This window comes from Hippocampus comes, unplaced genomic scaffold (genome assembly GCF_001891065.2).
Source record: "Hippocampus comes isolate QL1 unplaced genomic scaffold, H_comes_QL1_v1.1 scaffold104, whole genome shotgun sequence".
Taxonomy (NCBI): Eukaryota; Metazoa; Chordata; class Actinopteri; order Syngnathiformes; family Syngnathidae; genus Hippocampus; species Hippocampus comes.
The window spans coordinates 4,852,263-4,877,339 of record NW_017806072.1 but is presented as its reverse complement, the minus strand read 5'-3'; the positions used below and the strand labels follow the sequence as shown (position 1 = coordinate 4,877,339).

The following is a 25,077-nucleotide window of genomic DNA, read 5'->3' as shown; positions in this document are numbered from 1 at the left end:
CCACCCCCTTCAGGCATCATCTTATCATAATGGAGGGCTTTGTGTGCAATGATCCAAGGAGCCAAGTTCTCCGGGACTTCATGCCTCCCGGCAAGGTCACGCATGCCAAACAGGTCCTAGATGAGGGACAAGACAAAGCACGACTCAAAGACCCCTTACGATAAATACAAACAGTGGACCTTGATTTCACCCGCCTGGACTTGGGTGATCGGGCCCTCCTCGGGAGCCAGTCCTGGAAGTGAGGCTCATTGGCGAGTGCCTGGTGGCCAGGGCTCAGCCCGAATAGGCAACGTGGGTTTGCCCTTCCCAAGGGGGTTGGGTACAGTGTGAGCTGGGAAGCAGTCTTTCATTGATCCAGTTTCATTAACCCATGTGCTGCAGTCGATCTAAATAAGGTTATATAACGCAACATACAATTTTACAAAAATTGTAAAAGTATTATTCCTGAATATTTATTTCACTTTCAACCACTCGACATGTTCAGTGGCATCAGTGCTATACATACACATATAGTTCTTATTTTTTTCTTTGTATTTTTGCCATCTATGGACAATAAAAGCGGTATTGTGCTATGACCAAAACATAAATATAAATCTATATAAATAAAACATGAATTGGAATATTTCATATCACACACTTTTTATGCTGTGTCTTTGATTTAAAGATGACAATACGCAAAAATCTACAAAAATTGTAGAAATTGTAACATATGGGGTAACCCATGTGTTACAAACATCGTAGAAATTGCAGCACAATTGATGTTTATACAATGTAAGAATAGTGAGCTAATACTCTCTTGGACTGCATGCATTACAGTTAACAAATTGTATTGTTTTGTTCTATGTTCGAAGCAAAGTGGGTAGCTTGCTAACTTGCTATCATGCCCTCACATGCAACACCAACTCTTCGTTAGTTTATATCGAATATATTGCTTAAGTCACTTTCCCAGCTGACTTTGGGTGATAATGCAATCAAAAAATTACGAAATAAAATGTTTGTTTTTTCATTTAGATTTATAGATAGATAGATAGATAGATAGATAGATAGATAGATAGAAGCTATCTCGCTATCCATTCCAGGAAGAAAAGCACCACAGTATCTTCTGCATGTAACTGCAGACGCCAAAACAACCTTTTACAGTCTTCTTCTGCATATAACGTACATAAATAAATAATGGCCTTGCACCTTCAGAACATATACTTTAAGTAACACGCATTAAAGTGCTGAATGTTATCATAGCCTCCATTATTTATATATGCTGTACTGTGCTCAGCATAATCCACAGTTTAATAGCAAATTAATGTACCCGCGCTCATCAGTCAGAACCAGTCTGGCAAAATAAGATCTTATTACCAATCATCAGCGCAAAACATTATCATTAACATTATTATTATATTCATTACCCAAGGTTGCCAGCATTTGTTACATTAAAACAGAGTGTCAATCGGCTCCATGATTGATGTCGGTGGAACTCTTTAATCTCCATCAGAACAGCATTAATGGTTCGCTAAATTACGAATAAGATAGTTAGTACAAATACAGCACCATAGATGTGCAGTGTTAATTGTTCTTTGGGAGAATACTAAGATCCACTCAATTGCACATGATGTACCAAGAGTTGTATTTGTATTTAATCTAGAAAAAAAAAAAAAAACCCTCCTGAAGACATCCTCACGTACCATTACATATTCTGAAGACACATTTTGTGAAAGAGCAGCAAGAATACAGATTATGGTAAATGGGCTTTCACTGTCAAGGTGTCCGGATGGTTTCGGACAGAATTGGACTCGGTAAAAGTAAACTCTGATAAAAGATTGTCGCTAATAATAATTTATATATATATATATATATATTTTTTTTAATTTACAGACAAATGGTGCGAGGCCGAAAAAGTACAAATCATAACGCTAGTCAACAAACAGGATAAGATGAGAACCACAAGCGCTTGCAAAAGGCAAGGAAAATGTGAAAGGAAAAAAACATGTCTCAAAAGAACAAGAATACAAAAATGCGTATGATACAAACCGTGAGTAAAAGTACAAACCAAAAACCACAATTTAAATGTAATAAAGCACAAAAAGGAGGCTAAATCAGGAAACGTCTAGCAAATTGCACTTGGAACAATGGCGTGAGCAAGGTGAATTACCCGACAGTCAGTTGTCGGAAGTCCTTAAATAGTGCCATGATTGTGATGCATGACAGATGCGCAGCTGGAGAGAAAGCCCACCTATGCCACCTGTTGGAGACTAACAGAAGCAGAATCATGACATTCACTTGTATCGCGCTTTTCCACCTTAAGTACTCAAAGTGCTTTTTCCTCATTTACCTTCTGACGAGACAGTATCAGGAGGTTCAGTATTCTGCTCAAACACACTTCGGCATGGTCATAATGGCCGGGGATTGAACCTCCAACCACTGGGTTGGGAGTTGACCACTCTATCACTGAGCAATGATGCCCCAATCCTCAGATCGTTACTTTATTTCCTTTCGCAGCAGGTAGACAACCGACAAGACGTCTCCATTGCACCGCACATCAGGGGCTGACAAAGGAAGCTTAACCGAGCGACTTTTCCATCTTGCAAATAAGCACCGGTGTGTCTGTGTCAGTGTGATTTCTCCATGGTAGTCACAGCCCACTCAATCAGACTGCCCCGCTGTCTCCATGCTGGTCGGTTGACTGGACATGCAGCACACCGAAACCTTCCGACAGAATAATGTACTATTTATGACACCTTTCCTGGTGTTATTCAGTTTGCACAAAGCTCTGCAAGGTGGTTATCATTTGCACAAGTTAATTACACAGGTTCAACCCGTTGGGTGCTGCAAAAAAGATGAGAACTTGAATTTGTGCTCTCTACGCTTCAGTCTTTACATCAGTCGAAAGCTCCACCAAATCCTCCTGTTTGACATGGCTGCCTTTAGCTGCCAAGCAAAAGGTAGCTTGTTTGTATGTTTTGCATAGTTTGCAAGCGATCATGCCAGCGGTTGAATTGGAAGTTGACATAAAAATCTTCTTTACAGTTAAGCAGCAGAATCCATCCATTTTTTTCCATCACGGGGGTGGGCATTTTGCCACTTGCTGTCAACTGAAAATGGCATCATAGTTGCTCAGCGCTCAAGTAACAACTAATCATTGCTCAGTTTCAGAAAACAGGTGAGCCGTGATTGCTTGTTACCTGAGCAACTGTGATGTCATTTTCAGTCGACAGCAAGTGGCTAAATGGCTAAAAATTTGTGGATTTTGCTGCTTTACTTATATTCCACAAACACAATATTAATCTGAATGCCGTGTTTAGACTAGTGGAGGCGCATAGAACATATTGTCAAGAAACATTTTGGGTTGACTTTCCCTTTAAATATTTCCATAGACTTGTAGTCTAGTACAACTGGATGCCATACTGCAACAAGTGTTATGACACAACGTCATGAAGCCATGTGGTTGGTGCATGTTGTGCTATGAGTTTTTTATGTGACAGTTGCCTGTGCTTTATTGGACATAACATTTTGGCAACAAAGATGGAAGTTCACTTAGTGTGATTGCACTCATTCATCGCCAGGCCTCTGGTCCCGCGAGTATGAACACTTTACGACTAGCAACACCCTGCACAACCGAAGCTGAGGTGGCTAACAGCTATTCTCATCCACAAGCTGTTATTTATGTACAGTTCTGTCCACCCAGGTATTGTATATGAAGACAGTGTGGCCTTGTTGGCTGGACATTTTGCTGGTCCACTGAGCGTTTTCCTCTGGCGACGGCATCAGACGGGCGAGTCGAACGTTTTTTGCAAATTGGCCGATTGGCTGAAGACAAGATGCTGAAAACACAAGATTAGTTGTTAGGCGACTTTTTCAACGTCACTGTGGAGTAGTAAAGTCGAGTCGTCACGCAGCTGACGATTTGGTTCTCCCGCTAGAGATACACTAAATTAATGACCTGTATGTCCAAGCGGATGTTGTACCTTTTCCTTTTGAGCCTTGACACAAATGATAGTCCTCACAACAGATACTTGTACTGCATTCGTCTGGAATTTTGGTTTGCATGTCTTTTTCCATGCCAAGTGTTTGGTAAATATTTAGTTCAAGGGAAGACACGTAAGGAGAGAAGAATAGTAGATGAGCTCCTAAATTATGTTGGAAATTAATCTTAGGAGGTATTAAAACCATTTTCTCTTCCCTCATGAGCCCTCCAGCACTTGGTTCTTCTTGTTACCCCACTCTTGCTTTCTTCCCACCTCCTCTTTCATCTCTCAATTTAGGTCTTTTCTGCTTAAAGATTTTTAAAACAGTGTGACTGTGTTTTAATCTCGTGACTGATATGCCATGAATTTAGTAATATATGTCATTTTCCCATATTGTCGTAACTAAAGTTAATCTCCATGTGGCATTTTGAACTGGTGAAGTCAAATGGTTGTTTTTTTCCACACGTAGCATATACTTTTAACAGGACTTTTTGATGTCAGCTAAAGTGGTTTCGTAATTAAATTTTTTTTCGCTGGCTTCTAAAAAGTTTTTCCTCTCCCTTTTTTCTGACAGTTTTTCATCGTCCTGCTGATAATTCTCTTGACAGAGCTGATATTACTCATCCTGTTCTTCGTGTACTCAGATAAGGTAGGTTCAGTTTGTTTTTTTAAATAAAATGAAGTTGGTCTCGTTTTCCTTTGTTAGCTCCTGTCAGTCAAAAAGTGACATCTCTAACACATGCAGATTAAATTCAAACAAAGGTGTGAATATATTCAACATATCCCCATTCTAAATAAAGCTCGTCTGCTGTCCGAGGTTACACCCCAAAATGCGGACTAATCCCCACCAGTTGTCTTGCTACAAGTGGTTCAGTACACATTTCCCATGACCCCACGTTTGCTTCAAGTTAAGTGTGTGCCTATTAGGGGACAACAGATGACAATATTTCAAGGAGAGATTACAGACATCCATGTGCAATCTGGAGTCCAATCTTCTCCAAATTGTTCTACAAATATTCATTAGGAGGGTTTTAAATAACAAGCTATGACAAGCGCTGAGTTTATTTTTCAAGGACAAATTAATCATTGTACATATGTATTTTGAGAGTCAAAAAATTCATGAAATATCCTGTATACACACACGTGCATATTGTGTGTGTGCGCGTGTGTGTGTGTGTGTGTGTGTGTGTGTGTGTGTGTGTGTGTGTGTGTGTGTGTGTGTGTCTGTGATAGAGAAATGCTGTTTATAATGGCAATATATATTATTTAATATCTATCTAATCTAATATTGTTTTATAACAAATTACAGTGATGGCAGTGATGAGTAATTTTTTATTTTATAATGAGTAATAAAGCAGTCATTCTGAATCATTTCATCAATTAGCAGAGTCCACCCCTCACTGGAAGCCAATCCGATTGCCTGCCGGCAATGAAAACTCTGACATTGGTGGTGTAGGGACCAAACAGCCCATATCAGGGGTTCGGCCAACCCCAACCTTTGAAATGCACTCCCGAAAGACATCCCTGAAAATCATGCCTGTTCCACACTGCCTTTAATTTGCTATAATCGCATCAATGGAAACTGCAGGTTTTCTGTTTTGCTTTTGTTTGATTTATGTATATTTGTCTGTTTGTTTTTTTGTTTACTTATTCTAAACTGTAAAGCATCTTTGATTTCTTTTGAAGAGCACTCTATAAATTAAATGAATTATTATTATTATTATTATTATTATTCAATCTATGTGAGACTTCAATTTGTGCAACTGCCAGTGAGTGACTTAGTTTTCACTAATCTCGCAATATCGTAAGCAATGGGCAATATATTGAAAATAGAATCTCATATATTCTCAGAGTGTGTAGATCACGTGTCAAAATCAAGGCCCGGGGGCCAGATCCGGCCCGCCACATCATTTTATGTGGCCCCCGAAAGAAAATCATGTATGTCAACTTGCATGAACCTTTCTAAAAAATGCACCGAAATGTCAAATTGTGATGTGTAGTAAATGACGTTGAGATTTTGCAATGATTTTGTTACCCATAAAAGTAGTAATGCGAAAATTTTTGTGGTTTCACTATCATAACAGCCCTCCGAGGGAAGACCTAACTCAAAAGTGGCTCACGTCAAAAACGACTTTGACACCCCTGGTGTAGATCATCTCTCTGCTTTCTGTGATTTATCTCAGTAACTTGATAACATGACAAAATCTAACATAACCGTAGGTGAAGGTTTACACTGCAGCTGTCTGGCCTTAGCCACAGACAGTGGAATCTGTCAAGCATCGTGTATTTTAACCAGGCAAAATTATTGTACATTAAAAGGACACTAGGATGGGCTGAACATTGGCACTTAAATAGTAGGTCTGTACGTAATAATGATGTCAATACTAAAATTCACCCCCTCTAAGAATCTGATTTAAGGGCTTTTTTGTGATGACTAAAGCCAGAGATTGGCACGGCGCCTCGGTTTGTCATGTTCTGTTTTCACTTTGTTTGAAAGAAGTACCACTTATTACCAAAATTCATATGCACATTCCTACTCTTGTCTACTTCAACCTGTGAAAATATAAAAGCGATGTGCACAACATTTTAGATTGAGTGACATCAAATATGAGCTCCTACAAGTAAAACCCACATCATCGCTGCAAAAACTAAAATATTGTGCTGATCTTTTTTTTTTTTTTTTTTTTTTAAGATTCAAGTGAACAACAGCAGAAATATGCATTATGAATTTTGGTGGTCACTGATCATAGTTTTCGGACATATAGCAACGCTAAAGTTTTGTTCGACTCCGTATAGGCAGAAAGGCAGCTATGAAATTAGCTCCTGCTGGCTCCCGTGGCCAACAACAATGCCTCAGATTGGCTGCTGCACAAAATGGATGGATAGATGGATGAACAGACTGAAAATTTCAGAGCTCCTAATCTCCAGCAAGGATGACGACTCTACAACCGAACGCTTATTTATTAAAATCTAATATGTAACGACCTACTAACAATTAATCTTATGAAAATCTTCGTATCGTGATGACTTATTATGAAAAACAGACATGACAGAAACTGCACGTAAGCTGCTAATTTCCTCATTTCATCTTGAACCAGCCATGGAAAGGTGACTCATTTTGTGATCTTTTAAGAGGTTGAAGTGAGCCTAAGTAGAGATGTCCACATACATTTTGGAGCAGATGAATCCCCGTAGTTTGGGCATTATTAGCAAAGTATTTACAATGATTTTGAATGGATAAAGAGTCTCTGGTCCCTGCCGTGACTCCCACCAAGACATGGATGGAGGGGAGTGGCCATATTGCCCATTTCCAAGAGGCATTTTCAAAGTCGTTAATTTTGTATTGATTTCTCCAAAACAAATTGATATAATTAAAAATTCAAGCTAATATCATATTCCTGGTTAAAAAACAAAAAAACAAAAAACAAAAACAAACAAAAAATACATGCATTGAGCTTGATAGTGAGAATTTGACAATGCCGGCCCAAGTGCCCCTTTAAATATGTTAATAGAGAGTCCTTTCATGGTGTTGTATGTAAATATTGTTTGACTATTTAGCTAAGGCCCTACAGGAGTTAGGCGCAGTTAATGCCCCTTCTCTGATGTTTATTCAAACTTAGTCTTCCAAGCAGATAAAAACATTCATTTAGCAGCCAATTCATCTTTAGATTTGGATCAGGGCGCAAAGCACACCCAGCAGCAGCCAATTTGTTTGCTGCCTTATCTCACTAATATTATTGTCTGAACTTTATGGAGGGGATTGGGCAGAATCCTCACTGTGACCCCTCCCATGAAATTCAAATAGAGTCTCCACACTGCTTTGCTCCCTGATGTTGAGCAGTCAAATTGAAGTAGAGCTCTGATTTTTCATATTCTGATTCATTAGAACACCATGTCCTACTCAGGTATAAGTGTCTCATTTCCATCCCTTCCAGCGAACATTAGCAGTGTTTTATGTCTCCCCCGTTAGGAAAAATTACACAGTGTAGATAATGTTTTACATCAAATGATATGCCAAACCACTATACGGATCACAGCTATATTTTATTTATTGCTCTTCAAACATCATTACAAAGGAAGGCCAATTTATTTCAATAAAATCTTTGTTATTTTAGCCTGTCGTCCTGCAGCTCTGATGATATGGTATGTTCCTAAGGACTAGGCTTTATGCAAAGGCGGTGACCATTCAGCGGCCTTCTTCCCTCCAGTGGTATCCGGTATGCCACATCAAGCATTCTCTGCTACAGGCTGTGATCAGAGGAATGATTAATCCCCTTCTGCTACTTGATCTTCTAATCACAAGGCATTTATTAACAAGCCTGGAATACGAAACACAACTCGCCGCCTTTCATTTTAGATTGACAGATGATTATCGATTGTTTAGTCTTTAAATGATATAAAATGTTGCAATTCCCTTCAAAATCTTTCCAACGTTTTGTCCCTATCGATCAAGTGTAAGAGTTTAGCTACAGTAAGATTGGACTGTAGCATTTCTTATAGTAAACTGCCATCTTGCTTGTGTAAATGAGATAGTGAGAATGCTTTCAGCTGTAAATGGCGCAACACCATAGAACCATAATAAGTAATTAATTCAACTCTGTTGAAAAACATAACCCAGTAAACCGAAGGTGAACAACGTAGAATGAACATAAGGAATTTTCTTTACCATACAGAATCTGTACTATAATTAAATCAGGTCCTGCAGTTAGCAACCAGCTGACAATAGCAGATGGCCAGGCCAGAAAACAGATTATTGCCATTCGTCTGTAATGCTGTGACCTCATTGTTTCTGTGTCAACCCAACACGCCAACCCAAACAGTGGTAGGGGTTTATTAGCTCACAATGCAGAAGCAAAGAGAGAAGAGGAGCAGCAGAGCATGGGCAGCAGGATGTAGGGCGGAAGTAAAAAAAAAAAAAAAAAAGAAGGGCATTGCAGAAAGTAGCAAGAGCCAGTAGTTCGACTCAGGAGAGTAGGAAGTGAGATAAAGACAGGGATTCAAATTGGTGAAGTAACAGAGGCACAATGTCAATAGTTTACACGGAGAGCCAGAATGTTATTGAGTGGAGTGCAGACCCTAGCCGTGGTTAAAAGGATTTCTCGTCGAGGCTACTTGCTGGTTCACAAAAGATGACATAAGGCTATACCACTTTTGAAACTGGGGCTGGGGAAGATGCCTCCTTCATGACTCAAACAGCAAAAAGTGACAAATATTATGTTCCCCCACCACACCATCTCTCTTTTAGTGTCTGTGAGATTTGATTCTGTCATGACTCAAGCCAAGAAAATATTTCTATTCAACCACTACTCATCGTGTTCATTGGCTTACTGGTGGGACGGGACCTATCCAGGCTTGTGTGCCACAATGCCAGAAAGGTTCATGCAAATCGGCCAACAAACAGCGTTCAAAGTATTTTAACATTGGATAAGGGCTAATTCATATGAGGTATACACATTCAACATAAAATATTGAAGCAAGGAATGGTTGCCATTTAAAAATGTCTAGCATGACTTTTTGGGAACTAATTAAGAGGGGCAAAATAAGGAATCCAGCTACTACGGCAATCTGATATTGTGCCACATTTGGTGATTGCTTATTGCATCAAACACACAACCAACCAGTATCTGTTCAATTTGTGGCTGTGATTTATTATTTCAAACCAAACAGAGAGCAAGCAGTGGTGTTGCTCTCAAGTTATTGAGCATTCTGGCCTTGGGCAAGGCTTCCAATGCATCCAAGGGAATTCAATATCCTCTCTAATGATGTGTTGTTGAGCACCTTTTGCTCTGATGCTCTCTCTCCACATCATTTATTAAACTTTTGGAGCAGTTATCGCAACACTTCTGGACAGTGCACAGTGACTGGAATCAAGTGAGTGAAAGCAATTAATGTAAAATTAGTAGTGGAAGAGCAACCGTGACAAGTGCACAGTCCCTGTTGGAAGATGTTTAGTGCGTGGTTGTCTTGAAATATTTCTTATCTCAGTGGTCATATGTTGACTGAAGCAAGCACTTAGTGCACATGGAGAGTTTACGCGTGTGCGGAAGAGATTTGATAATTGAATATTTTTAATCCGTTGCTTGGAGCAGTGGATTAAAAATAATATTCTCACAAAGCACTAAGTGCTCATTACACTCCCTACTGTAAATATGCAATACTGTACTATGTTTCTACTAGAGCGGCTATCTGAGAGTTCAGTCATTAGACATTCCTAGTCAGTGCCACGGCTAATTAGAATGGCACTCAGAGGCTTACAGAGCTCCACCAAGGTGCAACACGTGTAAATTGGATCAGGTCGGGAAAAAAAAAAACCCTCATAGAAACCCACTTGCTGTGTATTAATTCTGCAATTGGGATTCAAGCATTATTCCCGGTTGAATATTATAACGGGATACTTGCTAAAATGTAATGTTTTCGGCCTTCCAAATTTCATGGCCATTTAGTGTAGTTTTAGGAGTAGTTTTTTTCATGTTCAGGTGTCAACAAAATCATAACTTATTCGGCATGCATTGGGTCTAAAAGCTCATTTGGCTTCCTGATCTTTTCTTGACATAACGTGTATACTATTCACATGTTTGAGAGGTTACAATTAAATTAATTAAAAAAGAAAAAAAATGAGTTATTAATATAATCCAAATAAAGTAATGCACCTTAAATACTTCTAATTACTTTTGGAATATGTATATATATATATATATATGTATATATATGTATATATATATATGTATATATATATATATATATATATATATATATATATATATGTCTTATGAATAGTTAATAATATGCGTTGTTGAAAGGAGAAAAATGGGTCATTGCACAAACAAATTCATATTTGCGCTGCAGTCATTTGTCTACCTTTCATTAGCCTTAAATCAAGATCGTTAGGTTTCATGTCAAGCGCAAACAAAGGTTTTCACACTTTAAATGAAAGATGTGCAGTCATTGGAGACCAAGACGATTTTACCATGGCCTTGTGAGTGCGTGCGTGTGTGCATGCGTGGTGGATTGGGGTGTGGAGTAGAAGGTGGTTACTCTCCAGTGACTGCAACAAGTCGTTAATGAGCGAATAGTATTGCATAAAGCTGAGAATGTCAGCAGACGACAGAAACAAAGTACGAGATTGATGATAAAGCTCCTCATCTCATTTTCTTGTACAAGGACAGATGCAGAAAATGCGGGGCCTGCAGCCCAACAAGGCGTACATAGATACGCTCCTCTGCATCAGCAAAGTTATAAAACCACACAGAAGAATGTTATTGGAAGTGATCCTAATCTTATTTCCAACGTTTTAGAGGTCATGGAAATAGGCTTTGCATGTTTAATGGTTACCGAAGCATTTTAATGCAAAAGAGGATTAATTACTCAGATCTAATCACTTTTGACTTTTAGCTTTTAGCATCTCTCTAATTGTCATGGCGATCTTCGCCACTGTCTGCTAAAACTGTGATTTTTATTCAGGCAATTCCAGGTCACTGTTCTTTATAAATAGCCGCTGATATGAGATGTAGACCGAGGTGGTCTAAAAGCTGTAACAGAGGCGGGTCAGTGCCTGTGTGAAAAGGAATCCCAAAGAGGCAGAGGGTTCACATCCAACGGCCATTTTTTCCCCCGTCTGTTATGTTGAAAGTCATGTTGCTGTCTGAACAAGTATATTACATGTCACACCAGATGCTTGCATTAACATTATCTTGCATCTAATAATCGAAATGCACGTCACTGGCTTCTGCATGGGTCGAAAGCAAATGCAGCTGATTCTGTGCACAAGAGGTTACAATATTCCTTCCATAATAATTGTGGATGTTCTATTCAGAATTATGGGCAGGTTTTGTAAAAATAAATTATGCTTATTTTAAATCCAGATGTGTTTAACAAATATGTTCATTGGATTGGCTTCTTCAGCCACTAACCACGGCTTTGGTACTGAAGGATGATAAAGAAAAAAACAGCTGCAACTCAAACTTAGAAGAAACCAAGATAACACAAATCCGCTGGCTGTGATCTCATCGACCCCTCTGTTTTTGAGCAAAGCAATCCCTATTTTTGCTTACTGTTGATTGAATAGCGATGTACCGTATTTTCTGCATTATAAGGCGCTTCGGATTATACAGTGCACCTTCAATGAATGGCCTATTTCAAACTGTTTTCATATATAGGGTGCACCGCATTATAAGGCACATAGAATAGAAGCGACAATAATGACTGCGGTTACGCTATGCATCCACTAGTTGGAGCTAGGCTAAACGGAATACAATAAAATACAAAACAGCTTTATTTTATATAGAGCCTTCACATCCGCTGCAGCTGTAACAAAGCTATGAGAACTGGTCACAAACACGGACATAAATACAAATGGCATTACAAAACAATAAATGAAAGACAAAAATTATGAAGACAATTGATTCAACAAAAAGGCACACAAACCTTGTGGGCTCACATACACCTATGGCTAACTATCCTGAGACATCCTGCCTGTCTCCTTCTTCATTCAGTCAGTAGTTAACTATACTTTTGCTATTATCTTCGTTTCATAAGGGCAGTGCAGAGCTCACAAAGTAGTTGTCTGTTTGAGTGTGTTGGTGAATTTACTTGTCAATTAGTGTCGGGCAGAACCCTTTTGGCTTACAAGTGGTTCCTGCTAATAATCACCACTAGATGACATAGGAACACTAACAGGGAAACAACTCAATGGGGAATATAAAGAGACTGTTAACACCATATGTACAGTGCTTCGGATTATAGGGTGCAATGTCGACTTTTGGGAAAATGTAATGCTTTTCGGTGCGCCTTATAGTGTGGAAAATACGGCACTGGAAATATTAATGTTTATGATGAAGACAATACTATTTGCCTTTATTCTTGGTCTGAAGTTGATGATCTGAATCATTACCCCTTTACTCATTTTTTTTAATACCTCTGTGTGACTAATGGTCTTTGTGAAGCTGTATGTGTGGGTCAGGGACAATGTGCCTATTTTCTCTCTAATAATTACAACATGTCTGAAGTGCCCCTCAATCTGTTGCGGCTGTTAGTGGAATCCCCCATGGGGAAACCAAACTGCAGGAGAACTAAGCCACTGACTTTTGTTTCTAATTAACTCATCCAATAAGATATTAATCTCCCACAGACATGACACAACCCAGAGCACATTGTTGGAGTTCAGTCACAAGGAAAACGATGAACGCACGTTTTGCTTGAGGGTATGTTGAAGCTGTGCGTGAGTGAGACGACCTAAAATCTTCCCCTATTCAAGCCCAAAATTTATCCTGATTTTGACAATGAGCAAACTAAATAGATGAATATATAATTTGTCCAGGAGTGGCAACCTGTGTGGCTAAGTTATTACGGACGTTTTATAGAATAGATTGTTACTGAGTAAATGCATGATATCTTGTGTAAGGTATGCAGTTCAATAAATGTTCTATTTTTGACAAATTGTCATTTTGGAGTAGTGATTCCGATCGAAGGTGCTATGGCGCACTATTGTGCCACAGAAATCATCAAGAAGTGTCATGGGAAATTATCCAATTTGACTTAATTTGTGCAAAAAGTATGATTGATTCAATGAACATAAATATATTTCTATGTATGCCAGTGGCGTAGCAAACGGCAGAATAATTCAATACCTGTGTAATCATGTGTGACTATCTGTTGCCAGTCATACTACCAAATCATTCCTGCGTTTCTGAAAGTTTATTAGTTGTGTTATATTAAACAGACCAAAATTTCACACAGTGTAAGTAAATTTTTGAGTAATTTCAGACTACATCATTATTTCACTCAGGAATATTTTTTGTGATAGTTTAGATTGATGGTAATTTGTGAAATTTTTCGGATGCAAAATAGGTGGCTTGGTCAATTGTTCATTGTTATGACTATTTTGGCATCATGAAAGTACTCCATGGTAACTCAAGAAAAAAAGTATTCCTGTCCACTGGTCGATCATGAATCCTCAATGTGATGTGATGTCTATGAACAACAATTCACCTGCAGACTACTTTCTGTCACCATATTATCAGGTGCGCGGGGGGCAAGGCTGCTTCATGCACCATCACGCCCAGACAGGCGTGAAACAGACTCAAAAACATGAGACTAGTCTTGCATTGGCACGGAAACGAAATCCGCCCGTTTTTACTCCGAGCGCAGGAGCGCCACGCTACCAAAATAGGGCCCTTGATGTCAAAATCAATCTTTGTATATTAACTTCTTAAATTGTTGCCAAAGCCGTCACTAGTACTGTTGCATCTGAGCCCAACCTCCACAAATGTTATTTTTTTTGTCTGTCAAAAGGATCTTTTGACTCATTACCGATTCAGACAGACGCATGGACCTGAATTCAAAGGTAACGTTAGTGCACAATTCCGACCAATGACAGTTTGTGTTCTATGGCACAGCAAGAACAGCTCAGATTTTGGATGATATACCATTAAACATGCTTGAAGTAGCTGAGATCAAATCGCACATTGGTTCATGCTTTTTGACAGCTCTCTCCAGGTTTCGGTTCCACACTGTTTTTTCTCACTGCTGTTCAGTGATCACTCCACAGGGATGGTTTGCTACTCAAAGGCATTCTAACCATGACTGATGTCACTTCCATCTGCAGGTGAGTGAGAATGCGAAACAAGATCTGAAGGACGGACTGGCTCTGTACAACTCTGAAAACAACATCGGTCTGAGAAATGCCTGGAACATCATCCAGGCAGAGGTAGGCCACCCTCACAGTTAGATCAAATGTGCTATGCATTCACAGAGCAACTACATTTCTGATAATGTATTGCCTGGCTTCTAGTCTTAGTATTAATGCAACATTGAATTTCACGGCTGGTCTCTCTGAGTACATTCCATTACTGTGTAATACAATGCGAATGAAGTCTCTTCAAAGTTAAGTTTCAGGAACCTGATGGACTGTTTGGCTCACTGACTGCATTTTTTTGTGTGTGGGATACCCAGTGGAAGTGCTGCGGCGTTATAGCTTACACCGACTGGCATGAGGCCCTGAAAGAGAAGGTCGTTCCTGACCGCTGCTGCCAGGAGCATTACCAGAACTGTGGGCGTAACTCCACAAACATGTTTTGGAATCGGGTAAGCTTGCTAATGTAGTTCAACAATTTGAATTTGAATTCAGAATATAATGGGGTACATCTTTTGAAAATAGATGTTCTTTTTCCATTTTGTAAGCGAATGATCATACATCATAATCATCCATCTATATCCATCTATTATATAAGCTGCTTATCCTCACGAGGGTCGTGGGCGTGCTGTAGCCTATCCCAGCCGTAGATCGGGTACACCCTGAACTGTTGCCAGCCAATCACAGCTCATAATCAGATAGATAGATAGATAGATAGATAGATAGATAGATAGATAGATAGATAGATAGATAAATCTAATAATTTTTTTATATAACAATTTACAGTGATGGCAGTGATGAGTATTATGGATATAGTACAAGCATAAGTTGTAGTTTATATTATTGGGTATTGTTGGGGCTCTTGCCCAATGCCCTGAATTACATATTTTGAGCATAATCTTCTGAATGTTACAGGTATAAAATGAAATGTTTGAAAACTTTTAGTACTTGTGATATATATATATATATATATATATATATACAGTAATGTACAGTGCACTTCGTTGTTGGTTTTTTTGGTAGGGGGAAGTATTTTCCACTATTCTTTTTGTTGAGGAAAAAAATTATACAATACCAAAGCAAATGCAGGGGGAAAAGAATAAGTTGTTTTGCGAATGTGATTGCTCTCGTTGCAATGCACTTTTATGCTAAATATTCTGATTTGGGGCTGAGCTCTACTATGGTCAGATTCTAGACATGGCCAATTTATACATTCAATCTAAGTACAACCGTAATTGGAGGTCCATCTGGTGCTGAGTTTCTTTAACAACCTAGTGTGTCTAATCAGAGAAAATAGAGAGGCTATTAAATGTTATTTTTATTGCTTTACGGATTTTTCCATTATGTGGCAACAGCCATTTTTTTTATAGCTGTGGAACACTCTGTTTCCCTATTTCCTCCTATTAGAAGCCTAATCCACTCTGTTATGTGGTTAGTCCAGTCCAAAGAAGGGAATTACATAATTGCCAAGGTGAGAATAAGTAGCCATTGAGCTGGGCCACTGGGATGGCGCAGCACTAAAATCCTGATATCTCGCCCCAAGAAAATGACCACACAGCACTGTGATGTTCTTTTGCAGCTGAACGCAGCATGACCCCACCTCATTATTAGAATACCGACCTCTGAATGAACCAGAAACGTTGCAAGTTTAATACGCACGTCTGTTTGTATGACCCATAAGTCTCGATATAAAATTCATAATTCATAATTCACTTATTTTACACCTCACATTGATACTAGGTCAGTGCTCTTTCGTCCACTGGATAATTTACAGAGCTTTCAGGCAAACAGGTGACTGGTTGAGTTTTTCCTCATGTTTTTCCATCTAGGGCTGCTTTGAGAAAGTAGAAGAATGGCTTGATGACAACAAGCACATGCTGGGAACCATAGGCATGGTCATCGTGGTTGTGCAGGTAGGACGTGTATTGATGTGCTGATGCAACGTTTGTGGTGCTGCATTTATCTCTGTCTGCCGACATTGCAACACGTCTGCATCAATTGGCCTTCAGCCCTATGGGCCTGCATGTACTGCCGGCTAAATTATAAGATTTGACCTCAGTGGGTGTTTTGGGCACCCACATCTTGGAAAAACATTGACAGCACCCAACACACACACACACACACACACACACACACACACACACACACACACACACACACACACACGCACACACACGCACACACTGCTCGTGTCTGAGCAACTCAAAGCACAATGGCTTTACTCCAAGCAGGCAGTAGTGACCCATCAGAAGACAAAGTGGATTAAAAAAAAAAAAAGAAGCAGATGACAAAAATACATTAATGAGACTGTACCTCTCATTAAATTTAGTTGAACAAATAGTTTGTAGAAATGAACTCTTCAACCTGGAAACGTTGACTGCTCCTGTTAGGGTACAATTACCAAACAGCAATACATAAAAACGGAGTTTTGGAAAAGGTTTGCATTTAGACAACAAGCTGGTCAAAACAACTGCCCCCCCGAGCCCCAATCATAAAGTGCAAAAGACTGGAGCTGCCAGCGATGGAATTGAAATGAAAAAAAATCGAGATATGATTCAGGTGTTAAGAGGATTCACATTTAACATTCATGTATTCCAGCCATTTTATGCTGAGAACGTGAAATCATACAAAACAATGTCATTACCCAAATACTCGTATTTAGTAGACACTTCACTCACCAATGCTAAGGAGATCCAGTACAACACACCTGATTCAAAAAAATCAGGATCATTGTCAGGCTTCTTCAGAGAATGTTGATGAGCTGATCATTTGAATCGGGCGTGTTGGAATAGGGAAGCATCTCAAAACACGCAGGACAGCGGTCCTCGAGGACCGGTGCTGGGCCTGCCTTGTTGAGGTGATATTGTAGCTGGTGACTGAATATTTGTGTCTTTAAGTGAGTCGTTTGCTATTTTGAGCCTCGGATGCTGCACCTGAGGCTCCCACCTGTGCTTTACCTCACATTTGTGAAAAGATTACAAGCTCCTGTTACATCCGTCTTTTATTTGACACTATCTCTCCTCTGTTGCAGCTCTCCACGAAAGACACACACACACACACACACACACACACAAATACACACTCATGCGAGCACAAGCAGGATATCGGTCCTCTTTGCAGACTCCGATAAAGACTCAAACCGCACACTGACTTGTCTGACATCAGTTTTGGTTGTCTGTATGCCTACACATTGCTTGTGTTGAGCTTTCATATTCGTGAAGACCATGACAGCAGATCTCCATCTTGTGTGCCTCTTGCGTGAGAAAACTTTGATCACTTGAGAAAGTAGCCTCGTCGGCTACCTGGACACATGAGTGAGAATCTAGGAATGATTCGCGATCGAAAGACAAATATTAATAGAGCTCAGGCTGCGAACAACTGCAAAGTGGGTTTTTCCCTTTGCAAACAAACTTTTATCAACTACATCACAAGTCTCCAACATTTCATGATACACATTTAATAGGACAGTAAGTCTTGGAAGTTCTTCCTCTGTGATTTCCTAAATTTCGACAGTATTCGGCATTCTTCTTCAATGATTGATAAAAACCCGTCAAACTCATTCTGCCCAAACCTCACTTGTATCAGAGCTGCACCGGTCAGCTGGGGAGAAACCTTTTTTTTTCTTAGCTGGAAGTTTACCTTCAACAGCTTTTGACAGATAACAACTTACAATGGGATTTTCTTCAAAGTACAGTACTTCGTCTACACAACTCTCACTGTCAATGTAAAAATTGAAAACGGAACTTTACCTTTGTCGAGAAAGTGACAGGTCTAACTTCAACTTTTTTTTCATCTGTCAAGTACTCGTACTGAAGAGCAATCATGAGTCACGGCGGCTCAAGATTCTGATTTTGTGTGACCTCTATGTGATGTATTTTACCAAGAGTGTTTGTCGATTTCTGAATTGTATACACTTGGGGGTGGTAAATAGGGGATATCTGTTGTATTTGAAAATGGTTTTTATATTTTGGGTCAAATATAACACATACTTGAGTGTTGAATAGTGTAAATATGCAAGTTACATTTCACTGGTATCTTTGATCCTGCGTGAGGTCGAAATGGCACGAAGTAACAAAGTACAACTCCTGACTGTACTTAAGTAGATGTCTCAGGTATCTGTATTTTGTTTTACTGTATTTTCCTGTTGCCTTTTGACTTTTACTCTCTGCCAAAATAGGCTTTTTTTTCTTTCTTTTTTTTGTACAATCTCCACGGATAATGACACAATGTAAAAACATCTGAATGGAGAGAGGTCATGTCAACCTCGATTGAGATCTTCATCGATTAAAAGATTGAGACATCTTGGGGAAAAGATAAATGGGGGCAGTAATTCAAGGAGTCATGTCTACTCGGAAGCATTATTAAACAGATTTAGAAAAGCAAGCTATTCCCTAGCCACAGCTTTATTTAAGAGAATGATTTCATGTTGTTGATGACAACATCAAATGCATGCTCATAGATGAGGAAAGAATATTTTGTGAGCATTTTATTTTTCCCTTTGGGCCAAGTTATCAAAATGGAAATCAATCCATTTTTGAACTCAAGTCCATTTCAGAATCTGTGCATTTTATCTCAAGCAAAGTATTTTTACACAGAAGAATGTCCTTTTACTCACGTATAGAATATGAGTACGTTTGTATGGAGCTAAATATACTTGTATACATGCATGCTCTGTGTTCAGAGATGTGTTCATCGACAGTGAATGATTTGCCTAAGCAGTTAAAATATCAATCACTTTTACTTCTTAGCGAGGGGGTACTAAGGTATGCTCCTTTCTTCAGCAGAAAAAGTTATTAGAATGAGCCTTGCGACTGTGTGTGATGTACAAATAGGACAGGTAATGACAACTTCAAAGAGACGCTATACCCTGCCTTCATCTATCTCCATTTACTTCTTTGACTAAATGCTTTCGCCTCCCGTTTCCGCTCGCCAACTTCCATTTGTAGGCGAGTGAATAAAGAAATGCTGGTGCTTCACAGCGGGATGAATTGTCCATCAAAATGCGTATGGGCCATATAGAAGCAAATGTGCTCCACGTGTGCTTACATAAATCACACATCATGTTTCACATACTGTCTCCTTCTCTTTCCCCCCCCCACAGCTTCTGGGCATGGCATTCTCCATGACGCTTTTCCATCACATCCACAGAACAGGGAAGAAGTACGATGCCTAGCCTCTGGAGAAGAGGCCCATCAATTCCTGAAGGGATGGAACTCTGATTAAATGTACCCCCTGGTCCCGCACCACCGCTGCCACTACATTACTTTGACTCTGTTCCCAGACTCTGTGTGCAGATTCCATGCGTCGCCTATCCGGGCTCTCTCCTTTCGCCACTCATTTTTGCCAAAGAGTAACACAACTGGAAGAGGAGAAGGGACAAGTCATTTGGCACTGAAGAGAATCCTGTTGGTTGTCACTCCTTCCTTTTTTTTTTTTTTGTTTTAAATCGTTTTCTTTCTTTGCTTGGAATAACAATTTGCTGGAGGGAAGCGCACTCAGACACTAAGACATTTAAGACTTGCTAACACTCCCCACCCATTGGGGAAAAGAACAAAAAAAACTCCTCCCCACCTATTTCTTGTGGAGTATTTGACTTTCCTTTATGCTTACAAAAAAAATCGACCCCCCATTTTCGTTTGTAAATGGATAAAAAAAATCCTAAAAGGCATGCTAGTTTTCTACTTCACCGACTTACCTTCAAATCCTTTATCACCCTTTTTTTTTTTTCCGAAATACTTTTTGTATGTGTGTGATGCTCCTGTGGAATGTAAGTACAATATAGTGTGTGTTGCATTTAACGTGAAGACATGTCAGGATGGCGTTTATTATGATCCATGAGTCGTATATTTTCCCTTTGACGAGCATTTTGGGTAAAGTGAGGGGGATTGAAGGAAGTTATTAAAGGGAGAAGAATCATTTTGTACTAAATTCCGCTTTATTCTTTGGATAACAGTATAAATCTGCCTGGGTAAAAACACACACACACACACACACACACACACACACACACACAAAGTATGCTGCCACACACCAGCATCACCACAATTCCCATCGAGGCATATAAATTGTGTAAAATGGTTGTTTATTAAAGCTCCACCAGAACTGTCAGGAGAAAGATCCTGGGTGATGACATTCCCCCTTTGAGAGTACAAACTAAATTGTAGTGTACGTGTGTGTTTTATCACATTGTTCCACACTGCAACGGTTAGAAAAAGAAGGGTATAAAAACAAAGAGAATCATGGGCACTAGAGGCAAAGACAGTATTCATGCTGATATCATAAATTGTGTTCAAAGAGGCGGCAAATGGTTTCCCTTTTCATAATCCACTGTCACACGTGTGTCCTCCCCTCATCAGTCTCAGAGTCGTGGGGGTAAACTCTCTTCCCCTTAATCTTTAAATTTCCTCACTACAAAGGAGCATTAAGCCCCCTAAAAAAAAAAAAAACTGTAAAATTCATGAGGAAAAATGTTGCTGTAGTCTTAGAAAACAAATATTTTTTGAGAAACATGCTCTCAGATAGTTTTGTTATGTTGTGTGAGTGAATATCAAAATTCCCATCGGAACCTAATGCAGCTATCTGAGACCAGCAGCCATGGCCATATATTCATCATGTAATACGATTAAATACTGTATTTTCAGCACTATAAGGCGCTTCGGTGTATCAAGCGCACCTTTGGTGACTGGCAAATTCAATGCATTTTAAAACTGTTTTCACATATTGGGCGCACCGCATTATAAAGCTCATGGAAGCTACAGTAGTACACTATTCATATAGCCCATTCATATACAGTATAAGGCATATAGGATTATAAGGCGCACTGTCGGTGTTTGAGAAAATGGAATGCTTTTCGGTGTGCCTTATTGTGCGGAAAATACACTAATTGTTATAAGCAAACCCAACAAAAGAGTGAATTTCCTCCCATTGCCTAAATGAGTCCCTTTTGTCAGATATTACACCAGATGATCTTCCCACTCATGACACACCTCTGGTTTTTCGACCACTCCTATTCCCATGCCTTTTGCTTCCCGGCAGCCAGAGGACAGCGTGGTGGGAGTCTAGGTCGATCAAAGCTGAGATGGATAGCTTTGGCAACGTGCCCTAAAGGAAACATCTATTTGGGACTGTTGATCACACATTCCCAAGAAGCTTGAGAATCAATTTGCTTCCTCAATCACTAAAAATACTTGGGATGGTTTCGATATGTTTTGGTATGGGGACTTGAATGGAAATGGCCCCAGGTGGGAAGCACGTGAAACATCATTCCATCAGTATGGCTCAGTTTATTTCAATTTGGTTTTGTACTTTTTTCCCCCTATCTCAACTGTCAAACAGGAAATGAGCAATCTGGAGTGTACCGTATTTCACACCTGACCATCGAGGTGCCAGGTGCCGTGAACCTCGCTAACATCCGGTGAAAATGTCGACGGCGCTACTTTGACGGGCTGGCATTTATTATTATGCTACTTAAATTAGGCCAGCATCTGTACAATCATGGGCAGACAGCTTGAAAAGATGTTATTAACACTTTTTTTCCCTCGAGATGGAACATAATTTGTACTCCAAAATAGGACCGTGTAGCGACAGCAACATCTGGAAATTTTCTTGAGATTCCCTCATCAAAATATTACTTTATGGCTGTTTTTCTTTATTTAAAGTGGATAATCTTAATTGTACTGAGCAATTTTTTAAATCTTGTTATCAATGTTTAGCATCTTGAGGGTTTTGTTGGTTTGTTTGTTTGTTTGTTTGTTTGTTTTTTGGGGGGGGCAAGTACAAATCCTACTGGCACTCAGTAAGGCTTACTGGAAATCAGTGAGCAAAATTTCTTTGCTGTTGTCATTCTGCAGTTCCAATATGTCATAATATTTCAAATAGAAATGCATCTATCATTTTTACGATTTGAATCGTTTGTATTTCGACAGTGTTGCGATAAAGTCACATAAAAACACTGCAACATTACCTTGCCTATACTTTAACTCCTCCCACCAACCTTAACTGATTTTGCATACCTCCCTGTTTTATAATGTACTTAATCAAATTGAGAGGCTTTTTTTTTCCTCCAAGACAATATGCACGTTTGGAAGCAATTAGGAAAGAGATACATGCAAATTTATTTTTTGGAGAGAAAGTAACTCGTGGTTTCCCTGTATATTTTGTTCGAGTATCATCCAAGTCGTAGCCAAGTCGAAGCATTTCCTTGCTGGTGCTGATCGAAAAACAATTGCAATGTTGTTATTCCAAGTGCACCTTTGGACCTCTGACACACAGCTGCTGCTATAATGTGCATATATAACAAATAGTCTTCTCATATTAGCATTGATTCCATATTCTTCAAACCTCCGAGCGTGTATGAGATCATCATAATGTTGAACAGAAGTCCAGAATTGTGTATTTTCATGTCGCAACTCAAGTTTAGCTTTTTCCGACTGCAAGCTGATCATAAGACAGAATGTATGAGACCTATAGACGCTTTCTTTCCTTTTTCCCCCTGCCATCTTATATCAAAGACCTTTGTTTTTGAGGGACAGTTTTCCGAAGTGAAGGGTCTGTTGCGACAGGAAGAAAAAGAATCACAGTGACATGCAGCGACCCATATGCTCCAACTCCACTGGTCGTGTCCATAGGGTGGAACATGACAGCTGCTGATGTAGAGCGGAGGCACGAGTGGGCACGTCTCCTCCGCTCGGCCGCTTGCGCAAACTCTCGGCACATCCCTTATTTACAGCCGCACTCTGCAGACGGAGAGGACGACACACAGCAGGATGGCTGCTGTGTGGGTTCTACCAAACCCTGGAGAGACTGCAGAGGAAACAGCTGTGACAGTTCAGTCAGTCAGATGGCATGTTAGCCTGACTGGAGGCAAGATGTTGAATACATATTGCAGTGTTGCCCATCCATCCATTTTCTATTGCGCTTATCCTCGTGGGTGAGCCGGCGCCTATCCTGCTGTCTTTGGGGCGAGAGGCGGGGTGCACCTTGGGTTGGTCGCCCAGCCAATTGAAGGGCACATCAAGTGTAGGCAAACAATCATTCACACTCTCATTCACATCTCTGGAAAATTTTAGAGTCTGCAATAAAGCTGTTTTTTAGCCAAAACAAGAGACATTGAGCGTGACACATTTGATACGCAACCTCAAAACTCTCAAACGCTGAAAATCTGAAATGCTCATCCCGGCGTGAACTCCCTCTCAACTCTTCACATTTTCATGGCCTTGTACATGTTCCTTCTCAATCCAAGGATGAATGCTGTTTCAACAAAAGATGTTCAATACCGTTGCTTTTGTACATTGGCTGTCGCTGTTTTGACTGTTTGTTTTTATTTAGTGTGTTTTGTCGTCCTCGTTTTCTGCTCTTCCTACTGCCTTTTCCTCGCTCACAACGAGGGCCCATTGTGACAATGTGCCATCATTAAGTGTTGGTTTGCTAAGGGATTAGTCCAACGCAGTGTTCCTCTTTACAAGGTGTTTAAAATGTTGTTCTGTCTTAACACAGCGACGGGCACTAAAGACAATTAAGTCTGAATTGATAGCGGTGGAACTTGGTCACGAAGCCCTACTTGAATCCCACAAAGGGTGTTCAGTGCTTCACACTCGTCGTCACGCTCCCTCTTATTAAAATCTTGTTTAATTGATTCACAACGTGATGGAATGATCAGCAGCTTTCAGTCTTTTGAACGTGACAGTGTGCGAGGTCCAATGATGAACAATGTTCAATTCATTCAATCAGCTTTTTACATAAGCCCACCATGTAAAGATGATTGCCTCCTCTGAAGTAGATGCAAGGAAACTACAGTACTTTCCTAGCCCGCTTCTATGCTTCTTAAGTGGAATTTCTTTTACAGCTACTGGCAGACACTCACTCAAACCAGAGTACACATGCATATTCCTCGCTGTCGTAATGAAAATTCATATCAAGGGCACTTTCAACTCCACAGCACCGATTCACAGTAAACGTAGACGGCCAAATTAAATTAATCCTGAAATGATTCCTTCCAAGGCCAAATACTGAGTCCAGGTGAATTTTCTTTCGGGAGGTGAGTCAATATATTTTCGCTGGATATATATACTTTTTTTTTCCAAATTATTCATACCCTTTCTCAATGTACAGGCATGTAGAATAATTTGGATTACACTGTAACATATCAATTGTCATGTCGCAAAGAAATTGTTTTCTTAACAGTGTTCTAGTAAGAGCAGGAATGTGGGTTATTAAATATATAAATAACAATAGAAATGGTGAACTTATTTCATTATCATTCCTAACACAATTTGTAATTTTATGGTGCTGCAATTTATGTACACACACACACACACACACACACACGCACACACACGCACACACACACACACACACACACATAAGGACGCTAACAGTGGCGTTGATGCAGGTCCCACCACTGCGTTGACACTGAGTGTCTGTGAGCGTTCACTAATTATAGAATACTCAAGAAGGTGACAAAGTGGCAACGACATGATTTTTCACATT

General features: G+C 39.7%; 1 protein-coding gene across 2 annotated transcripts in view; it reads left to right on the top strand.

Annotated features, from left to right (window-relative positions):
* Positions 1 to 22,551, top strand: part of tspan9a (tetraspanin 9a) — a 179,904-nt gene extending 157,353 nt beyond the window's left edge. For both annotated transcript variants that reach the window (XM_019894180.1, XM_019894179.1), the window contains 5 exons: positions 4,534 to 4,608; positions 14,563 to 14,664; positions 14,910 to 15,041; positions 16,419 to 16,502; positions 19,691 to 22,551. In XM_019894180.1, the coding sequence (XP_019749739.1) occupies positions 4,534 to 4,608; positions 14,563 to 14,664; positions 14,910 to 15,041; positions 16,419 to 16,502; positions 19,691 to 19,762 (465 nt within the window). In that variant the 3' untranslated portion in view covers positions 19,763 to 22,551. The remainder of the gene's footprint in view (positions 1 to 4,533; positions 4,609 to 14,562; positions 14,665 to 14,909; positions 15,042 to 16,418; positions 16,503 to 19,690) is intronic.
* The last annotated feature ends 2,526 nt before the right edge of the window (positions 22,552 to 25,077 follow it).